At 35.6% G+C, this 21977-nt stretch overlaps 1 protein-coding gene across 1 annotated transcript in view; it reads right to left on the bottom strand.

Moving 5' to 3' along the window:
• LOC145984264 (ubiquitin carboxyl-terminal hydrolase 15-like) overlaps positions 1-21977 on the bottom strand; it is a 126633-nt gene that overhangs the window by 29852 nt on the left and 74804 nt on the right. The window contains exon 12 of the mRNA XM_083117874.1: positions 14018-14265. Within this exon, the coding sequence (XP_082974000.1) occupies positions 14018-14265 (248 nt within the window). The remainder of the gene's footprint in view (positions 1-14017; positions 14266-21977) is intronic.

Raw genomic sequence — 21977 nt, 5'->3', positions numbered from 1 at the left:
CGACTGATTGGCTGTTTCGAGTGCATGATATGATGAGTAGAAAATGCATCCCTGCAAGTGACCAATCACTTCGCCTATTTTCCCCCATTGACACAACAGTTAGGTGAAAGGGGAAGGTTTGCACCAGAAAGTACAACTGCCCTGTATACAGGCTGCTCATCAAGGAGAAAAGACCACTGCGAACCTGCCTGCCGTTTGGGATTTGAGGTTGAGTGTTTTGAGCACACTTTATGCACAGATAGATTAATCGAGACTTGACCTACAATTTACAGTGGGATTGAACCACTATGTGCCTCCAACAGATATCAAACCTACAACCTCTTCATTACAAGGCGACGATGTTACCACTATGCCTCGGGGAGTCCAAAACCTGCCTTGGGAATCAGCAGCCGTTGCATTTATGAAGTCTGCACCAATAACTTCCTTCGACATGGAGAGAAGGTTCTCCATGGACAAATGCCCACTCACGGACGACTGTAAGAACTTCACCACGGAAAACATCGAAAAGCATATGGTGGTGCAGTACTTCAAAATATGATAAAGTTTTTACATTGGACAAATTGTATATTTTCTATAATCAAAGAATAGTATTCATTGCTCTAAAAATAGTAACTTTTGCATAAAAATTGACTCTAAAACCAGTTATTTCATAAAATTATTATTAATTAAGCCTATTTATTTATTATAAGCACCTAAAAGTCCTAAATCCCTCTCTTTTAGCACCTAAAAATCCATTCCCTAATAATGAGCATGTTTTTCCAAACCTTTATCTTCCCAAAAAACTATGGTGCATGTTATACATGCAATAGTTCCGACAGCTAAATAAACACATGTGCAAATGGATGTTTTCCACAATTTTTCAGCTTCTATTGCCAAGTTTTGCATCATCTGGCATACACTGAGTGCACATGAGAGCCACATCGGTATTTGTCATGCGAGAAATAATGGGAAATAACATCCTCAAAAATTGTTTCTCAGTCACGAACAGGTGTGGGCCATGAGACCTACAAATTAAAATACTACAGTGAACTCTTTTTAATTCGAACTTTGATATTTATTTGGTACTTCAAACATAAGTTGTTTCCACTCAGAATTCCTATTGGAACCACAGAAAATATCAAATTTAATTCGAATTTTCGAACTTTTTATTTGGATAACAGGAAGGCAGCTATCCAGAGACAGGGGTAGGGAAAAGAAAGTTTCTATTTGATGGCATGCAGCCTCGATCCTCTCATCAGTAATGTGGGATTGCCTTCAAGTCTTGTTATCCAACATTTTGCCTTCATTCTTCAGAGAAAAGGAGGTGTGTGCAAATGTTCACCCTTGAACCCCCTTTCCCCCCCTTTAGCCAATGATTTATAAAGTCTTATTTAGGGCTGAGCCAATAACACACTGAACCATTACCGATGCCGATACTCATACCAATTCGCACCGATATAAGTACTGATACTTGAAAATTGCAATACCTAATTTTTTTTCAAAATATTTATCAATATTGGTGTATAAATATTCTTCTCCAATTATATGTATCAATTTACAAAGAAATTTGCTTTAAAATATCCAAGAATTGCATCAAAATATGAAAACAGATATTATGTAATCACAAAATATATTTTTTGTGTGGAAAATTGGTGCAAAATAAAAAAAATAATTGAATTTTGCAAAATTTCCAGGATAATTAGATTCTGCAAAAGTGTTGCGTGGCATTTTTGCAGACCTTGTGGAAGACAAAAATGCTGGAAAAGAATCGGCTAGTATCGGTAGATGCATTTCAGCCAATACTGATACATCAACATCAATTCAGCCCTAGTCTTATGTTCTGCCCTCAGTTGTCAGTTCTGATTTGTCAGGGTATCTTATTCGCAATGCCAAAGTGTGGCACATAGACTAAATTAACATAGAGAAAAAAGTAGAACCATGGAAACAGGTGTCAGGAAGAAAAATGGCATCGCTAAAGTGAATGGGATACTGCTGAACACCTTATACACCTGCATTAAAGAAAAAAATATGGAGAGCTGGAATGTACAAGGTGGAGGAAACGTATAAGAGGCGGTGAACTTCCAGACATTGATGAGTCTGTTTATAAGTGCTGCAAACAATCAGTATTGTTTATACTGTAGTACAGTAGTCTTGTTTTATTGATTTTCTTCAAACATGCATGTTTTGGTTAATTCAATTTTTTTTGTATCTGCTTGGAGTTTGAATTAAAAAAAGAGTTCACTGTATTTTAAAAGCACAATTAACATTAATTGGCAGAAAAGTGTGCTAAAACGAAAACACCAATTTTTGGAGAAAATAACAATGAAAAGTAGAAAAAAAATAACACCCAAAAATCAAGGTCCCTACCAACAAGCCATACAAACATGTATGAGTAATAATCACTACAATATTTCCATGTTGCTATCTATTTCAGGAACAAATTTCTTGCAATTTGTGTAACATTCAGGATTATGTTCTTGTATTATTTTTGTTAATTCACATGAGAATTAATTTAAATTCCTATCTCTCATGCTACGTTAATTTGTAAAAGTGCATTTTTTAAAAAAATGTAAACTTGATTTCAATAACTTATTGATTTATTTTACTTCGCTTTTCTGACACTTCTGACTAATTGCAACAATGAGAATGAATGATGATGAAATTGATGAAGGGATACTCACAAAGGCAGCACCCTTACCCAGACTCCAATTGAAACCAGAGACCTCTGACATAGTGGAGTGCTGTGTTAACCATTCGCAACAACTTATTGATGGATAATAAATTTATTGTTCATTCTTTCTTCACAGATGTATGCATGTGGGTACAGGAAGTGAGAGGGGAAAATATGAAATACAAACAAGGGGCAGTGTTTATATTCTCTTTCTTTTTGTACATATAAATATGTATCCATGAAGTTTTAATATGATCGTAAGCACTAATTATATTTTACAGGGTCTTGCACTGTGACCGTGCAGTCTAAGTCATATTTCGTTTTTGACGCAAAAAGGAAATGTCAAAAAAACATTGTAATATTAATTTTTCATGTTTTTGAAAGGTGAGAGATGCATTTTGCTACCATGTTTTGTCACGAAATAAAGTAAAATGAAGTGCAAAATGAGAAATAAACTCTTAAACACGAAATTTTGGGTTTATTTATCGATTCAACACCTTCTGAGGTCTGAATTAACCTGAGAGTTATGCAATTCATGGAAAATTGATTAATTCTGCTGTTAATATTGTAGAAGCAAAAATAGACTCCATTACACAGAAATAAACTTAATACTCTAACAACTACATAAATGTGCTATTAGAAGTGAAATGTAAATTTTGTGTAGTAAGTGTAGTTTTTAAATCAAATTTAGGATTATATTCACAATTTAAAACCAAAATGTATTTTTATATACCAGTTTTCATCCAATTTTTCACCGCCATAACACCGAAATTTTATTTTAATTACCGCTTTTGAAGCCGAAATTGACTGTTTTTTTGTACCGAAATTTTGCTTATATATTTACCAAAATAATGTCCCTCTAGGCTTTGAACTCTCATTACCGGATGCACACAGTTTTGAGTCTCCTGGGGGAAGCATAACAACTTTTCTCCTGATCATATGGGACCAGTGGCTACCCACCATTGTGAGGAAATTGGGGAGCTATGAACGAGTAATGAAACCCAGTCATGGAAATCTACAACAATGACTGGGGGTTTGTCGTGCTGACCACATATCACCTGTAACTGGTTAGATGATCTCACATCTTGCCAGGTGAGAGTGAGGCACGCAGTTGGTAGGTAGGCCCTAGACCCCACAGGCTGTTGTGCCATTGGTTATTATTGTTGAATTTTACATGACAGTGTACAGGCAGAAATAAACTCTGTGTCAAAGATATCACTAAGGTTCAGGAAAATGAAAGGTACTTTGCCAAATGCAAATTAAACTTTATTTAATGATTGGTAACGCATTCCTAGTTAACCCCTTTGTGTCCTCATGACAATGAAATAAGCAGTTAATAATCTCTCTGCCAGCCTCCACTGCAATGTAGTTTGAGTATGATGCAGCTAGGCCAAGGATCCTAGGTTCAAATCCTGAGGTAAGTATGCATGTTCTACTATGTTAGCTCCCCTGATCAATTTCATCATCCTCCATCCTTATCTTCATATTTCAAATACAAATACTTCATAATCTTCCCAAGATGAAGAACTTTTTTCCCTCAGAAAATGGCCGAAACAAGCATGTTCATGGTTTCAGGCAGTATGGAGAATGTTCTATTTTCTTTCTAGACTTCAAAATTAATCAGTTCCAAAAAAAGAACAGCAACGAGGAAATATGGAACTTTCTTCATATCATACATTTTGATAGATTTCAATGTATTCTACAATCATCGCTACAGTATACTATAGTCCCCTTTAAATTTTTTCAATTTTTTTCTAGAAAGAATGGATGTTTCTCATTTATTGCTGTCTTGAGGAAGCAGTATGTAATTTGAATCATACAAATGTGCTGATTGGTAATGAGTGGTGGTGATCAAAATGTTTCAAAATTTGTGTCAATTTTTTTTAAGCATAAAGGTTGATTCATAAGTAGGGCAAGGCATTTAATGATCAAGAAACAGTAAAAAAAAATTAGCAATATTTTTTTAAAACGTTTCCTTATTTAGAGAGCAATGGATGATGTGCAAAATGTTTAAATATAGTATAACTTATTCAGGAAGGAGGGGCTAATGCACCCTCAACACCACTCCTGTTATAATAATAATAATAATAATAATAAAAGTTGCAGAACAGGCAACATGCAGGGTGCGGCAACTTCATTTTAGTAGGAAATGACGATGATGCTGGCAACAGTGTTGTTATACTGTGCTTCAGTTGTTGTTTTTCTCACTCTGTGGAAGTGCGGGTGACAACATGGAACAGTGGAATGCAGATCATGCTTTCATTGTAGAGGCATACTTTAAAACGAACCCACCGAGTGTTTATTTAGATTTCATTTTAACATGCACAGAGTGCTTATTCAGATGGCATTTTAACACGGGTCAGCATGGAAAAGTTCCAGATACTTGGATCATTAACAGGTGGTTTGTTTGATTTGAACAACTGCATCAGCATGGAATCACGAACAGGATGGAGTGAACGAAGGGTGCAGATGGAGCAAACTTTTGGAAAAGTTCAGGCTGTGAAGCGCAAAGAGTTCTGCTAGGCAACAATCTGCAGCAAGGAAAATCCTTCATGATGATTTACACTACAATCTGTACAAATTGCAATTGTGCAAGAACTAAAGCAAGCCCTATGATTTTTATGCACATGAATAGTTTCGCACAAACATGCCTCATCTCTTTCGTAAGTATCCACAGTCACTGATTATGACAGTAACCGGGGAGGCAATTTTAACAGGATTTGTAGTTTTTGTAACAGTTAATTCTGATAACCTGGAATCATGTGAATGGTAAATAACAATATTATTTCACTCATTTTCGTCCCTTTATTTCTCACAACCGACAACTTCTTTTCACTTTACAAAGAGGTCTACAACGTGCCTTCTCCACTTTTAATTCAGATTTTCCCCCAACCCGTGTGTCAGTTGACAATATTTGTATATTTTTGGAGAGCTTATGAAACGAAGTTTTTTTTGTAATTTTTACACTAAGTGTGTTACCAATTTTTTGAGTAATCCTCTTTGATTTAAACGATAATTTCCAAATTTCTTTATGACGTGTGCACAAATGACTGTTTCTTTCTGTGGGTATGGGAATTTTTTGCATGAATTTTTTCCCCAGTAGTCACTCATTCGTCAGCTGTTAGCAACGTGTCGATTAAGTGTCCAGGGTGTAGTAGTTTTTCACAATTATTAGTTTTTTGGTCGCAAGTCAGAATATTTCACGAAAATCTACAAACTGCAATAACTCGAAACCCATTGATTTTCGACCCCCGGTGCATAGGGTCAAATTTGTTGCAAATGTGCTCTAGTATTACCCCTTCCAGGAGTAGGTCGAATTACCAATCACCCTGTATATATATATATATATACTATTTTCAATACGCAGATTGAGTTTTGTTCAAATTTTTGGGTTATTTTTCAAAGAGTTTAGGTCATTTTACAGAATTTTTGTTGTCATTTAAAAGGTAATTTTTCAAAGATTTTTAGGTCATCAAAATCCGGGTCCTGATAATTATTATTATTATTTCCTTGAAGTATTCTTTAGTTTCACGTGTATGAATAAACTTATGAATAGGTGACAATGAGCAAAATAATGCAAAAGGAAAAAATCAGAATTTGACATACTACAATGAGAAACAAACATTTCAGAATTCATTACAATGTCTGCACCTATGTAAATACAGGTCTCTAAATTCTAAACACTTTCAATTTCACTTGAACTAAATGCTTAGGAGAAAAATATTTTCTAAATATTGAAAGGGGACCATGGAATAACATAAAATCCTATTCTTAGTAAAATAATTTTAAGAAATAATCAAACCTGATTCACAATCAGAGTTATCTAATTTAAACATCAAGGATGTTGAGTAAAATAACCCGAAACACACCGAGGCAAGAAGAAACTGAGTAGCTATAATGAGAAGAAATATTATAATACATTACACATCCTCTGTGTTCTAAAAACTTCGTCTATCACAAACTGGTTAATGAAATAAATTTTTTTCTAAAAACTCCAAGGAGAGTCTAGCATAGCGGATACTCGATCTCGCAGCATATAATGTGTTAAGGAGCCATTTCTTCAAAACTACACATGATATTTCAGTTTTTTGTTCATTTGTATACATATGAAGGTATGACATACTCAAATTGCAAAACAATATACACATTGTTACTATAATTAACAAGTGTAAATTGAAAATGTTTTTGTTTTCCCTCACAGTAGTATGGGATAGATCTTATAAAATGGGCCACAACTCCCCAATCGCCACTTTAACAATGTGCAGCAATAAGAGGTCAGGGGAGGGGGGGATGACAAACTTTCAAAATTTCCTGAAAATTACGACTTTTGAAAATTTTGCATAAGTTCCATTCTTTTTATTTTTTAATTGGGGGATGGCCATTATATGTCCTCAAAGAGTGGTCTTTTGTCGGGCTATCCCATGAATTTGGTCCATCCAGAGTCCATAGGACCAATGCTAGAAGCAAAATTATGGAAATCTTTTCTATAAGTTGGCAAAACTGCTGCTCTTTAGTGTTGTTATTTTTCCGAGCAAATCATGAGCCTATTTTCAATTAAACTTTGCACAGTTTTAGAAATGTACCACTACTACATTATATTTTCTTTCCATTCAATTTGGTTTATTATGGTGGGTACAGGAGCCATTTTCTTTTAAATGATTTTCTTCTTCCTCCTCCCTGAACGGTCATTATTGGGAGGTCCAATGTGTAAATTTCACCTCTGCTAAAGCCCTGTCATAAAAACAGAAAAAAATCTCTACATCAATTAGTTCTTCAGCAACATTTTTTTAAACATTATGGCAAGTTTTAAAAAGTGCACACTTCGGAAGTTCCTATCCAGAGAGGCCAGACATGCATGCGAGATGCTGCTCACTGAAGGTTAAATCTTGGAAAATTAAGGATTGATTGATTTGGTTTATTTTACTTCGCATTTCTGGAGATAAGTGATGAAATTTATGAATTGACACAAACACACATGCCGGGGCTAACGATGTGCTAACCACTCTGCCATGGAGGCCGGCAGAGAAGTGAATGAAAAATAAATCTGAAAACATGTTTATGTGAAATATCCCTAATCAACAAATTAAATTACAGCAAAAAGTCTGCGATCCTGACAGATACAACAAATATATACAATATTCCCCAATTTCTCCAGATTTTTGAAAAATTATTTCAAAAACCATGGTCTCATGCATGTGCTTTATTTCCTTGTGTTATAAAGGTTTACCAGGCCAGTGGGAATCCTGACTGAAGATGAAGGCATGATATCCATGTATTAATGACCAGACAAATATTTCAACTGACAAACTCCATTTATATTGACCTACAACAACAATGTTGACATTTCAGAAAAAAAATATTTCCAGAAAATTTATAATTTTGAAGGTGAATGAAATTATTTGGAAAAGCTGAAACTTTATAATCAGATAAAGTAATCAGAATTTCCAATTATTATTAAAAATAAAATCTTACATTTTTCTGCTTTTAAAGTTCTTTAAGGGAATGCAGGACAGTCTCCAAGTCAGTGTTGCCAAGTTAGCCTCTTTCATGCACTCATTTGGCTGTGAACTGGAGCACCCGCTCCTGTGCCCCACTATGATACAATCACTGGTTCCGGCCCACATAGACCCACTCTTGCCATGATTATACATTTGGTACATGATGTGATATTGTTATATTGGTTGCGTTGCCCCACCCCATCTAATTTCCCCAGCTACTTTTTTATAGCATAGTGTTGACGTGAAATTGGCATAACATTGTTATCAGGGAATCCTTTATTTTCGATTTCATACGACCATGTGATGGGTGATGCCGCCGGATCTACATGGTGAAAACTAAGAATAAATTGTCATCAATTTTGAGTTAATGGTAATAGCAGCGCTATGACAACTAACATTACTCTAGGAAGCACTTCGTAAATCTAGCTCCTTGAAAGTCAGTTTTAACTAAATTTAAGGTGAAATGTATTGGGCATATGGGAGTATTATTTGACTTCTTATCTTGGGAATATCAAACTTCCGATGGAATAGAAAATATTCAAAGGGAAGAGGGCAGTTTGAAGAAGTGATTGCCAAGCAGAAAAGTCAAAACTCCCATTTGATTAGCCATAACTTGATGTTGAAGTTGATTCCCCATAAGGAATACATGGGATTCCGAAAATTCTCATTCTTCATATATTTCAAATATCATGTCGAGCTTAATAATCAAGATAATAAAATGCTTCCACTTGCAACATGGAGAGAAATTCATACTCTTGATACACCCATGGTCTTTTTTTTAGTAGCAGTGCCCATTCGGGTGATATTGAAATAAATGCACAATTGGTGCGTAACTGTACCACCTCCACTTAAAGAACAGATTTTTGTATCATTGCATTAATGCAATTATGGGTCACACTGAATATAAAGATATAAGTTTGGTGGATACACGAATATAAGTAATTCACTTGAATAAGTTAATGTTTCATTTTTCACGCCAAATTCAATCGTGAACAAAAACTGCAGGAAAAAATGAAACATGAACTTACAGTGAATTGCAATTACGGGTGAATAATGAAAAATATCATGCCTTGCCTGGCTTGGTAACATGCTACTCTAACTGAAGGCCATGAAGTAACTCAAGAAAAAATAATATATATATAAATCGTATGTACCTAGGTATATGGGAGGGGGACAAAATTTTTGAGACAGAAAATTGAAAAAAAAAAAAAAAAGAAAATACAAAACAAAATGAAAACAGAATTAATTCACATAAAGAACAGCATATCTATGAAGTATTAAACATTGGTAATTTCCGGGTTATAGTGGAACCACATGCAAAAGAACCTGTGCAGACCCATGACTCCTGGCATTATACTCTCAAGTGCAGGGAAGGGGTAGAGTGAAGCAAGCTTCTTATGGACTGAGTTGATCAGATGGAGGGGAAAGTGCAAGAAGGATTTTGGCTGAAGGTTCTTTTGTTCGTGGTTGCTCTATATAGGCTTACCTTTACATCTCTCATTGTAGAAACACCTTCTCTCCACATGACTTCATTTGGACAATAACACGCTGCAAGCTAGGCCTAACTTCCACAATTGTTTCTTGCTGTCAGCTTTCACTCACACCTTTTACCCACATTCAGACTAAACATGCATGCCAATTTTTTTCATCACTATCAATATACTAGTTTAGGGCTGTGCAGGTACAGTATTGGTATCAGTTAATATAGGAAAGTATTTCAAACTTACCATATTTTCCAGCATATAAGACACACTCTTTCCTTTAAAAATAGGTCTCAAAACAGGGTGCATCTTATATACCGACACTCAGGTTACAAAATAGGAAGAAGTTTGTGAATAGGTCAAAGGTTCATAGGATGCTGTAAAAACTAAGACAATGGTTAAATCATTTAAGAAGCGTGGCATTAGTAATGCACTGGATGGTACAGAGGACAATTTGTTGTATGAGGACTCGGATTCTGATTTAGAAGAGGTTTCAAGTGACTCTTCATTTAGCTCAGGAGATGAATGACTGAGATTTGAAGAAGAAGATTAAAATGTATTCTTTTCTAGTTAGATTACGTAAATTATTTGTTGAAAGTAGACCTACATATTCATATTTGAAATACTGTAAATTAATTATAATATTCAGTGATAAAACTTTTTCTTCAAAAATGTGTACAAAAAATCTAATATGTTGCCAAAATATGGTAATTACTGATAATTTTAGGTATATTTGGCAGTGAATTTTGGGAAAAATGCCACCAAAAATCAATACTGGTTAAGAGACCAATATCACAACGATAAAACTGTTGGCAATTTTAATGATAAACTGATATATCTGTACCAACCAACATTGGTAGTGTACTGAATAATCCGCCCAACCATAATTTAGCAATGTCAAAATATTGATATGTGATTCAGTATTGTTTCAAAAGAGTTAAAGCTCAGCCCTATACTTGTACATGTATACAAACAAGTCAATGTCTGTACAGTTGCAAATGCACAGACAAGATCATTTCTTGGATTTCTGCAACAAAAAGACAAGCAAACTGTAAAATTGACAAAATATTACATTATTACAATGGACTCTCTTTTAATTCGAACTCAAGGGGATACGAAAAATATGAATTATCCAAAATTTGAATTAACAAAAATGTTCACTATAAAGAAAATCAATAAAAAAAAACTTCTATTCTACAGTATGAACAAAAATAATGAATATGCAGTGGACCTTACCATAAAAACTGTCATATTTTTTGTGTGGTCCTATAGTGCAAGCAAAAACAATTCCTCTCACAATAGTAATTAAGCTATCAGTAAATGGTAAATGAAAAACACATTTAAGAAAGTAAACTGTATTAACACACAAAATTACATACATGTGTAACAATAATTTTTATTTATTTTTATTGTAGGTTGATAATGCATTCAACAGTATACAACACTCTGATACTTTTCATTTTCCTGCGCAAATTTTCTTCGCGATCGACTTCATTACCCATCTGGTGGCTTTGTCAGGCACTGACACACCTGACGAAGCCACCAGATGGGTGGTGAAATTGATCGCAAAGAAAATTTGTGCGGAAAAATGAAAAGTAAGCTTATCAAAGTAAATTACCTATCTCCGCGTAACAGCCAAAATATACCACACATTTTAGCAATGTCACTTTTCATCCTCACACTTCTTTCCACTTATCAAGTACTTTTACTTTCTTCTCTAATGTCAAACTAGTATACGTGCCATGTTTCGACATTGCGAGGCACGTTTCGACATTGCGAACAAGGTACCCCAATTAATCATTACTGAAAACTGAAGGCAGATAACACTGATCGGCATGAAAATCCTCCCACGAGGATGAAAGGGTGTACCTTATAGATTTTGAGTCGCTGATTACGAATATCGCATTGAAAAAGTTCCAGCACGTAAGGTTTTTTTTTAGGGGGCATTTTCCATAAAAAATTACCGGAAAATTGTATTTTTGTAATGAAATTGTATTTTTTATGCTTGGAATGCATAATTGTGTATTTTTACCTCAATCCAAGAATTGTTACTATATCCTAGGAACATTCTTTCCCCTGCCCCCACAACCCCCCCCCCCCCCCGAAATAGAAGAAAATTCCAAAAAAAACAGTGAATTCTGCCACAACACACATTTTTTTGAGAATTCCAGATAAATGTCAAAACAAAAATGTGAATAATATTGCATTTTAACATTACTACTGGAAGAAATATTTTCACGATGTCCCATGAGCCATAAGTGACTGGCTCTAAAATGAATGGTATCTTACAATTTTTAACTATGTGTGACAGGCTTATTTGTGTACATTGGAGTTCAACGTTTTATTTTCGTTACACTCTTCCTACACTGTCACCTCGGCTTCCTTCAAGGTAAAAGGATTCGTAAAAGGTGCCAAGACATCCATCCTGTTGTCCCATGAAGCAGATATTTTACTTCCAAGGTGATCGTGGTGTAAGAGAGTCTCGTTACTCTGTGTCTGTTTGTATCGTTAAGGAAAAATATTTCTGCGTGAAATATTGACATTTGTGTTAAACCAACATGCCACGAACTTGCAAAAACTCGGTAGATTCATTCTACTACATATGTGGGGAAGTGGTCTTCAAGGAGCAAAGTAGGGCATTGTCACCGTTCCTAAAGACAGCGTACCAACTGTACTTTGGGTGTAAAGTCGGCGACCAGGATCGCGATTGGGCTCCCAAACAAAGTTGTAACTCGTGTGCTCTTTCTCTAAAAGGATGGTTGGAAGGTACACATAAATCTATACCATTCGCTGTACCTATGGTTTGGCGCGAGCCCCGGGATCATGTTGCAGACTGTTATTTCTGCCTGACCAATATTACAGGTTTCTGAAAAGGCACGAAGCATAAAATACAGTATCCTGACTTGGATTCCGCGAGGAGACCTCTCCCACATGATGTTGTTCTGCCTGTACACATACCACCAGACTCATACACACTGAGCAGTGTTTCATCCGACGAAGAACCTGCGACTTGTCAGGATGTTGCACAATCTTCGAGTACGCATTCAGATCCCAATTACGCCCCAGTGTCTGACACTAAGGAACCACATGTGATAAGTCACGACCGGATCAAGAAAGTGTGGGGCGTTACCCCCACACCCCCTATACGCCTTCATGGCGTGGTGCTATGCACAGGGGAACACTTTACCTTTACCTTTATGTGATAAGTCAGGAAGAACTGAATGATCTGATCAGAGACTTAAACCTTCCGAAGACCAAGGCCCTGTTGCTTGCATCACGACTTCAACAATGGAATCTACTTGACCGAGATGTGAATATATCGATGTACAGAAAAAGAGAGGTGAGTCTAGTTCCTAATTTTACAAAGGATGGTGATTTGGTGTATTGCAGTGACATTCCGTCGCTTATGGAACAACTGAAATTTGACTACATCACTGAAGAATTATCTCGGGAATCATAAGTCACCTAATTACAAAGACATTGTGGGCAGGTTAATTACTTCATTTCGTAACATGGGATTTAATATGTCCCTCAAGTTACATTTCCTGCATTGTCACTTGGACTTCTTCCCTCAACAGTACAGCTTGGGTGAGGTCTCCGATGGACACGGTGAAAGGTGCTACAGTGGGAAATGGAATGTGAATATGTTGGCCGACTTCTGTTGGAATGCGACACGCGAGACACCCTGTACAAATTACAAGAGAAGCAGGAACACCAATTGACATGCAAATGTTGAACTTTTACTCTTTATGTAGTTGTATCTGCTTGTTTTATATTGAAATTCTGATGATAGCATGCAATTTTATATGGGGGGAGAATAGCACCTTTGCGTGGTAATTGAAACCTGCCCCCACCCCCTCCCTCAAAACTGGTACGTCTTGGAGAAAAACGGGTTGCGGATTCGAACTCAGGAGCTCAAAATCTATAAGAATCACCTAATTTGGTTCATGGGAGCGACAAAAAGTTTAATTTTGCCGAACAGTGTAATAAGACTTTCATATATCATTGGCTAGTGTGGGTTCAAGAACAAATATCTGTGCACAAAAGAAACTTTGTCTTCCCAATGGCTGCCTCTGGATAGCTGCCTTCAAATTATCCCAATTGAACATTCAAAAATTTGAATTACATACAAATTTTTAACATTATTTTCAATAGGAATAAACTTCTGTTCAAATTAAAGAGAGTCCACTGTATTATTTAAAGCAATGTGTCAATGTGTATGTATACAGAATAAGAAATAAGACATGCCACAAACAGGCAAAAAAAGATTACAGAACAATGAAGAGTGTACACCATGAACACCAACTCAAAAAACTCTGCAAAGAAATTAAAAGTGTGCAGTTTGTACATGCATAAGCAATATATCTATTACATACTAAGTAACTAACCTCCATTTGACAAATTATTGGTATTGTCACACCACACAGTGTTGTCATTTGGAACCTTCACATAGCGTGACATCTTCCTCAAGATTGTCTCATAAACCACATTGTACGTGCAGTTGTCCTTACGAATTACCACAACTAATGGATGTCCAAACAAATTTGCGATTCCACTTTTCTTGGCTGAGATTTCATAAAGGCTGACAGGTAATATAAAATGCTCATCATCATCAATTTTCACTGGCAGTTCATACCTGCAAAACAAGACACATTTCATTACATCAAAAGAAAACAGACTTTACTGAGTATATGCTAGGCAGGAGAAAGATAGATGTCATATGTGCAATTCCCATCACCTTTAAGACATGTAGGAACAAAATTACAGAAACAACTACAGTTAGACCCTTGTAATGTACATTTCCATGTCTATGGGATTCAGCACTTTTTGAAGTAAGGGTGAATTTTTTAAAAACATTGCAGCTTATAGGTCACAATGGATGCATATGTACAGTGGAACCCCAATTTTTCATTTTCCTGCATTATACATTCATTCTTTATGGTCCAAATAAAGCCATGTGTTATAAAATTTTCCAGGATTATAAACTTTCCTGCCTTTTAAGTTTCTCATATTGGTCCCCTGAAAATTATAAAATTGAGGTTCCACTACTACAGTGCTATTGACTGATTAATTTGGTTTATTTTTCTTTGTTTTTCTGCCACTTTTGGCTAATTGTGAAGATGAAAATGAGCAATGATATGATGAAATTGATAAAGATCACTCACAAAGAACACCCATGCCCAGGCCAGGATTCAAACCCAAGACACTCGGTATCATAGCATGCTGTGCTAACTACTGCACCATGGACGATGGTTTACTACAATGTAGGAAGTGTGCTAAATCATGCATCCGTAAAGTGTGGTTGTAGACCACTGATCTGGCTAATGCAGTGGCACAGGATCCCCACTCAGTTCAGCAAAACAAATTCATGATTTTTCCAGGTTTTTAAAATACATTCCACACAATTTTGTGGGGTGTAAGGGGTGACCCCAAATGTCAACCTCCCTTCCATGTAGTACACCCTGGGCTGCATTTTGCAGACTAAAGTCCGCCCGGCCAAAGAATGGACTTGAGGAAACCCAGACTTTCAGACTCGAGTTCAAGGGAAAAAAGTGGTGTTGCTACCGGTTGCTACACGCCTGATTTTTGTCCAGTCGTACACGACACCTCTTCTTGTCAACAAACCCCCTTCGCTCGCATTTCAAGGAGAAGCAGGGAATTGGAGACCCATTCGCTTGCTACGTGGCAGCAAAAAATTAAGCATTGCCATGCTGGCTTTGATGAGGGCGCCACCTGTTTCAAAAACGACCCAAAACGAAAAATTTGGCAACGCAGAATACCACGAGAATTCCTCCTCACCAAGGCAACTGGACAAGCCGATTGGCTCAGCTGATCATGTGACCCTCCATGGCTTTCAACAGAAAAGACAAAAATAGAATTTCCAAGTCCGTTCTTTGGTCGGAACCACTGTAGTGAGGCTATAATTCTCCATGGAGCTCATATTGCGTGCTCTCTATATGTTTGTGATCGTCCTTTCATCCATTTGATCTTATTCATCCACATCTTCACAATAAGCCAAAAGTGGCACAAACGCCAAGCAAAATAAACCAATCAATTAATCACACAATTTTGTGGTGCTTTAATATGCTAATAAACATGTTTTAAGTGTTAAACTTTAGTTGCTCTTTACTAAAGACAATCAAGTTTATCAAACACTGTTAAAAATTAACAAACAATCAAATCAGTTTTATAGATAATATCATCCACCAAGAAGCAGATTCAGAAAAAAAAAGTGGAATTTATTTTCATCCTCAAATTCTGGCCAGTACAAAAACTACTGGATATCCTCTAACTTTTCCATGAATATAGAACTCTCAGGTTGATTTTCCTGACTTTCCAAGTCAGTGGAAATGCTGTGTCATAATCCACACGTATTATTGTAATAAGCCACATAGCTGTTTTGAACTGCAGTGAACACAGATCAGTTAATTTAAGCTTCAAAATAATCCCATCATTATTAAAGCAAAGGGGTCCATCTGTATTCACTTTCTTGAGTGTGCATGCATAATTTACTGCAGATGGAAAATTACAGTAACTTTCATGTACACTTGTTTCGAGTATTCCTTGGAAGTAATTATAGTATGACAAGGAGAAAATATAGGTACCGGGCAGATTAATTAGTACTCTATAAGTAGATGCATGCAAATTTCGTTTTTGACAAAAAAACGAAATATGAAATAACATGCTGTAATGTTCATTTCTCATTACTCTGAAAGGTGTGAGGTGCATTTTTCTACTCTGTTTTGTCACGAAATAATGCGAAATGAATTGCAAAATGCAAAATATACTCAAACACGAAATTTACTGTTTATATACAGACGCGACACTTTCTGAAGTCTAAAGTATCCTGTGAGTTATGCAATTCACGGAAAATTGATTAATTCTGCTGTAAATATTTTACAAGCAAAAGTGGACCGCTTTACACAGGAATAAACTTAATACTCTGGTAACTACATAAATGTGCTATTAGAAGGGGTAAGTTTATTTTGTGCAATAAGCGCAGTTTTTAAATCAAATTTAGGATTATATTCACAATTTTAAAACTAAAATGATGTGATTATTCACCGCTATAACACCGAAATTTTATTTTATTTCTCGCTTTTGAACCCGAAATCGAGTCTGTTTTTGTACCGAAATGTTGCTTTTCTATTTACCAAAAATGTGTGTCTCTATCTATAAGTATTGCAACTATAATGTTATCTGTTTATAGGTAAAATTACAAATATTTTTATCTATCTGGTATACCGTATTTACTCATGTATAATGCGCACTATTTTCCAAAATTTTTGCCCCCAAAAACTGTGGCGTGTAATATGCATGGAATAATTCGGGCAGCCAACGTGAAACTGTACAAGGTCATGTCATATGATTTTGTAACACATTCATTTTTCATGTTTATGGGACCCTACCATGTTATATATAATTGTAAAGCTTATATTCTGCAGTTTCTGAATATGACACCATTATTCCATTCAAGATGGCGACACTAATGCGATTCAAATAAGTTCATCACAAAATGAAGGAATGTTCAGATTTATATGGAACTTTGGATGAAAGAAAATATAAGGAAAAAGAAAATAATAATTAAAATGTATTACTGGCCAAATAACATGATATATATGGAGTGTGTAAATGCCTTAATGGAAGAAATCTTGTGCTGCTAAAGGCTAGTTTGAGGGTCCCGAATGTGCTTTGTATAAATGTTACATAGTCATGGAAAAAGTATATATTTTGAAGTTGTTTTTTTTTTAGAAAAAGTAAAGATGGAATGAGCAAATCCATGTATAAAAAGTTTAAAGGCCATTTCCCACGATTTTTTACTTTGCTTGTTTACAGAAGAGGATATTCTCCTCTTGGTCCACATAGCAACAGCTGACTCATTGAATAGGTATCATGTCATTCACTCTTGATCGGCATAGCAACAGCTTTACAACATACAACTAAGAAAGCTATTTCTTGAACCTGAATTATACTGCGTATATGATATACAGGGTGATTCTTTATGTAGTTTACAACTTCAATAATATATAATTATTTATTGGAACCACATACAGACTTGGTTTATATGTTATTATGCAGCAAAACACTTCAAGTTTTTTTATTGGAAATCTGTTATGGTTCAATGTGTGCACCGTTGGTCATCCTGGACACATCCCAACGAAAGTCAATTTCCTGCCAAACATTAACCAGCATTTCAGGGGTAACATTAACGATGGCTGTTGTGATGCGATCTTGAAGTTCATGAATATTATGAGGAAGGGGAGGGGTGTACACCCTATCTTTCACAAACCCCCACAAAAAAAGTCGAGTGGAGTGTAATCTGGAGACCGTGGCGGCCAGGCAATTGGTCCACCATGACCTATCCACTTGTCTGGGAAACGATGATCAAGGAATTCCCTTAGCTCTGTCAGGTAGTGCGGCGGCGCGCCATCTTGTTGCCACCATATGCACCCATCACGGTCATCTTCTGTGCGAAACTTTCGCTGTGCACTCGTTCCTGACTTGGTTTCTTCGAACCAGAACACGCACTTAGCTCTTTCCGCACCAGTGAAAGTTGCCATTTTCGACGATAGACCGGTGGCGCTGCATGTGATCAACTCCGCAACTACACACTACGTGAGTCAAAACTTGAAGTATTTTGCTGCATAATGACATATAAACCAAGTCTGTATGTGGTTCCAATAAATAATTATAATTTATTGAAGTTGTAAACTACATAAAGAATCACCCTGTATAATTGTTTGTCACTTTTACCCATCAAAAACCAGGGTGTGCATTATATATGAACGTGCATTATACAAGCGTAAATACGGTATCTATAAATAAACTGTAATTTAGTGAAAAATTCTGCAGTTTAAATTTTTTGTGGATATAAAGATAAAATTCACATACCATGGTTTTGTAAAGCAAAATCCATAAAAGTCACCTAGTTACATAACAGTAATTAATGACATATTAACGTTCTACAAGGAACATTTGCAATATTATATCAGATCAGTATTAGTAAATTTAACATCAGTCTTTTTCATATCAATCCATCCCAATAACAATATACAATACACCTCCTTACTTTTCTCTTATGGTATTTATGAAATATTGAATTTAATTAAGCCAGGTTCTTTTAATGCATTCTTTGTTTCACATACGTAACCTTATGAATATGAAATACCTCTTTTAATAATAAAAAAAAAAATATGCAGATGAAATTACATGGCAATATATTTTATCTTTCTATTCTTATTGGCTCGAAAATGTATGTTACCATGTATGACTGGTGTGATACAATGAACATTCACAGTGGAAACTTGATATGGCCAAAGGACTATGGCTGAAGAACTTATAAGGAAGGAAAATACTATAAAGTTTTGCTTCATTGGGACTACAAATGTGAAATATATAAAACAGGGAAATGTAAAACTGGAGTTCCATTGCATATGGCATATACAGCTAGAATATGTTCAAACTACAGAATAATTGTAATTATTCCATTTAAAACTATAAAAATTATGCTAAATTGGTGTACATAAAATGTTATATTTCACAAGATTTCATTTTGTGCTCTGCAGAACTTTTAAATTTTAGATCTTGTGTAGGTAAGATATGAAAATATCACCTAAATGTGAGGACATTAAAATTTTCATGGGCAGAAAAAAAAATAAAAAAAGGTTTTGTGGGAAGTATTCAGAATGCCAGTAAAATAATAAATGTCACACCTTAATACTGTAAAGAAAAGAATACATAAGTTAAGAGCACTTTGGAACAGGATTCCAGCATATTGACATAACGCAAAGTTGCAATGATTTATAAAATCAAATCTGTAACTGCGAAGAGTAATTTCAAATTCAAGGAGCATTCAATTATCAATCTAGCCCAAACAACCATGTGAATGGCACCAAAACAAGCATCCAAACAGAACTGAAACATGGGTTTCTTTCCTCAGCCCCAAATCCATTACATTCAGGAGCCTAACAAGAAAATAAAACTACACATATTTAATGTCAAATTAGCACAGCTGATGTTCATTGTGTTTGTCTCTCAAATTATATCACCATCAGCCTCACCGACATAATTAACCTAGAAAGTTGGAAAGCAATGCAAAATATAGGCCACACTAACACAAAGAGGCAACATATAGAACAAACAAAATTGATGCAACTTAAGAAAACCCAACCCCCCACTTTTCCCTAGAGAGAGTGAAAAAAAATAATATTAAGTACCTATGTTTCCACAACCACAAAATGGAAATTTACAATTCTTCTTCAACAGACACCAATTAGGGATGGGACAGCATCAGCATATTATTGTATCGGTAAAATAGCGATAATTTTACTAATTCAATATTTCTGTCAAATAAAATTAGTGCAGAGCCCTGACAGTTTTGTTGTTCCTTTCACGAACACACACACCTTGATTTGTAAATTAACCTTTTGACGCCCAAGACCTTTTTCACAAGTAAGCCTCTGGGTACCGAGCCGATTTTGAGCAAAATGCAGAGTTTCAATTAAATGAGTGTAGATCGGAAACTAATTGCCCTAGAGAGAGAAGTGATATACCGTAGTACGGGGAATGAACCAGAGATTCAGACTATATGAATTTTTTGCAAATTCGGCGTATATGTGGCGGGGGCGAGGGGGCTAACTCTCAAAATTCCAAAATTTCGGAAAAAAAAAATTGGTTCCCCCACCCTCCTCCCAAAAAAAAAAGTACATGACAGTGTCGACATGCACATGGAAATGATCGCTGACATGTAAGGAACACAAAAATATTTGCATTTTATCATATGACCAATGTAACTTGAGTTGTACCCCCAAAAGGAATGGTCGGCACGCCACTGATTCAAGCTTCAAAATGCAGCGGTACCTTGAAATGACTATAGCTCAGAAACTAAATGCCCTAGAGATATGAAAGATATACTGTTGTACGAAGAATGAATCACAGATTTAGACGATATATAATTTATGCACATTCGGCGTATATATGGAGGGGGAAAGGGGGAAATCCCCTGAAAATTCTTTTTTTTAAATAAATGGGGTTTCGCCCCCCGCCCCCCGAAAAAAAGGATATGAAAAGCTCAAAATGCACATAGAAATTATTGCTGGCATGTAAAAAACAGAAAAATATTTGCATCATTGTCGTATGACCAATGTAACTTGAGTTGTACCCCCAAAAGGAATGGTCGGGACGCCACTGATTCAAGCTTCAAAATGCAGCCTTTCCCCCTCCATTTTCATGAAGACAAAAAAATTGCAAAAAACCATTTCTGTTAAATACATGTGTTAGGAACAATATAAAAAAATAAAATCGAAATTCTAGCCAAAAATAGAAAAGTTATAACGTAAAAACTACGACCTTGACAGAGCATCTCGATCGAGACGCTTGGTACCCCAAGGGTTACTTTTGGGTATCTCGTTCGAGATGCTTGGGCACCAAAAGGTTAAATGTCAAAATATGTATTTTCTTTTTCTGACACAAAACTATTGCAGCCAAAGTTTATTTAAAGCCTGCATTAGGCTATCAAGATTGGACGTACAGTTTAAGTGGGATCTGAAACACTGTGTCATTGTGTCTCCACTTGGGATGCTTTAATTACACACACACCCAACTGCCACACAACTGGAGAGGCTCACTATTGCAGTCATCTGGATACATACACAATTTAGATTCTTCATAGAACATTTGTAATTTTATATTGAATCAGAAGACTATTAATAATCAATATCAGAAAATTCTATATCAGCATCATACATCCACCCCTAATAAAAATATAAAAGCAGCTCTCAACCTCAACCACTATAAACTTTCAAAATAGGTTTAACACTATAAAATAAGCAGATCATTTCTATTGGCAACAGTGCCACTAAAAAGCAAACCTATGGAACAGAGAATGAAATTCCTAACAACGAGAAGACTTATATCAGCATACAATCAGTATTAACGTTAATAGCATAATAAGAAATCATGCATTCATCTCTCGTTCTCAAACAATAGCTTACAAATAAACAAGGTACAAACATCATCATCAAGTCACAATTTTCCATCAACTTTGAATCGTTAAGGTGTTCTGAAATGTTATTGAAATAATCAAATTGTATTTTATATTTTCTCCCAGCAGAAATTAGATTAAAGTTTTAAGGCCAAACATGAATTACATAATGCATTTTATAATTATCACCCAAACACACATTTCAACAGTACTTTGAATGCTATAACGACCCTTATCTTCCCTACCACTTATTTCTCCCAAACACATTATGTAATTGCATAGAAATCTCATATGCACCATCAAGAGAAAAGCTGCATGCGACAACTAAAATAACACACACTGAATAGCTACGCTACAGCTATCTG

The sequence above is a fragment of the Lepisma saccharinum genome, chromosome 2, assembly GCF_977018435.1.
Source record: "Lepisma saccharinum chromosome 2, izLepSacc3.1, whole genome shotgun sequence".
Classification (NCBI taxonomy): Eukaryota; Metazoa; Arthropoda; class Insecta; order Zygentoma; family Lepismatidae; genus Lepisma; species Lepisma saccharinum.
Note: the sequence above shows the minus strand (reverse complement) of the source record. Positions and strands in the feature narration are given on the sequence as shown.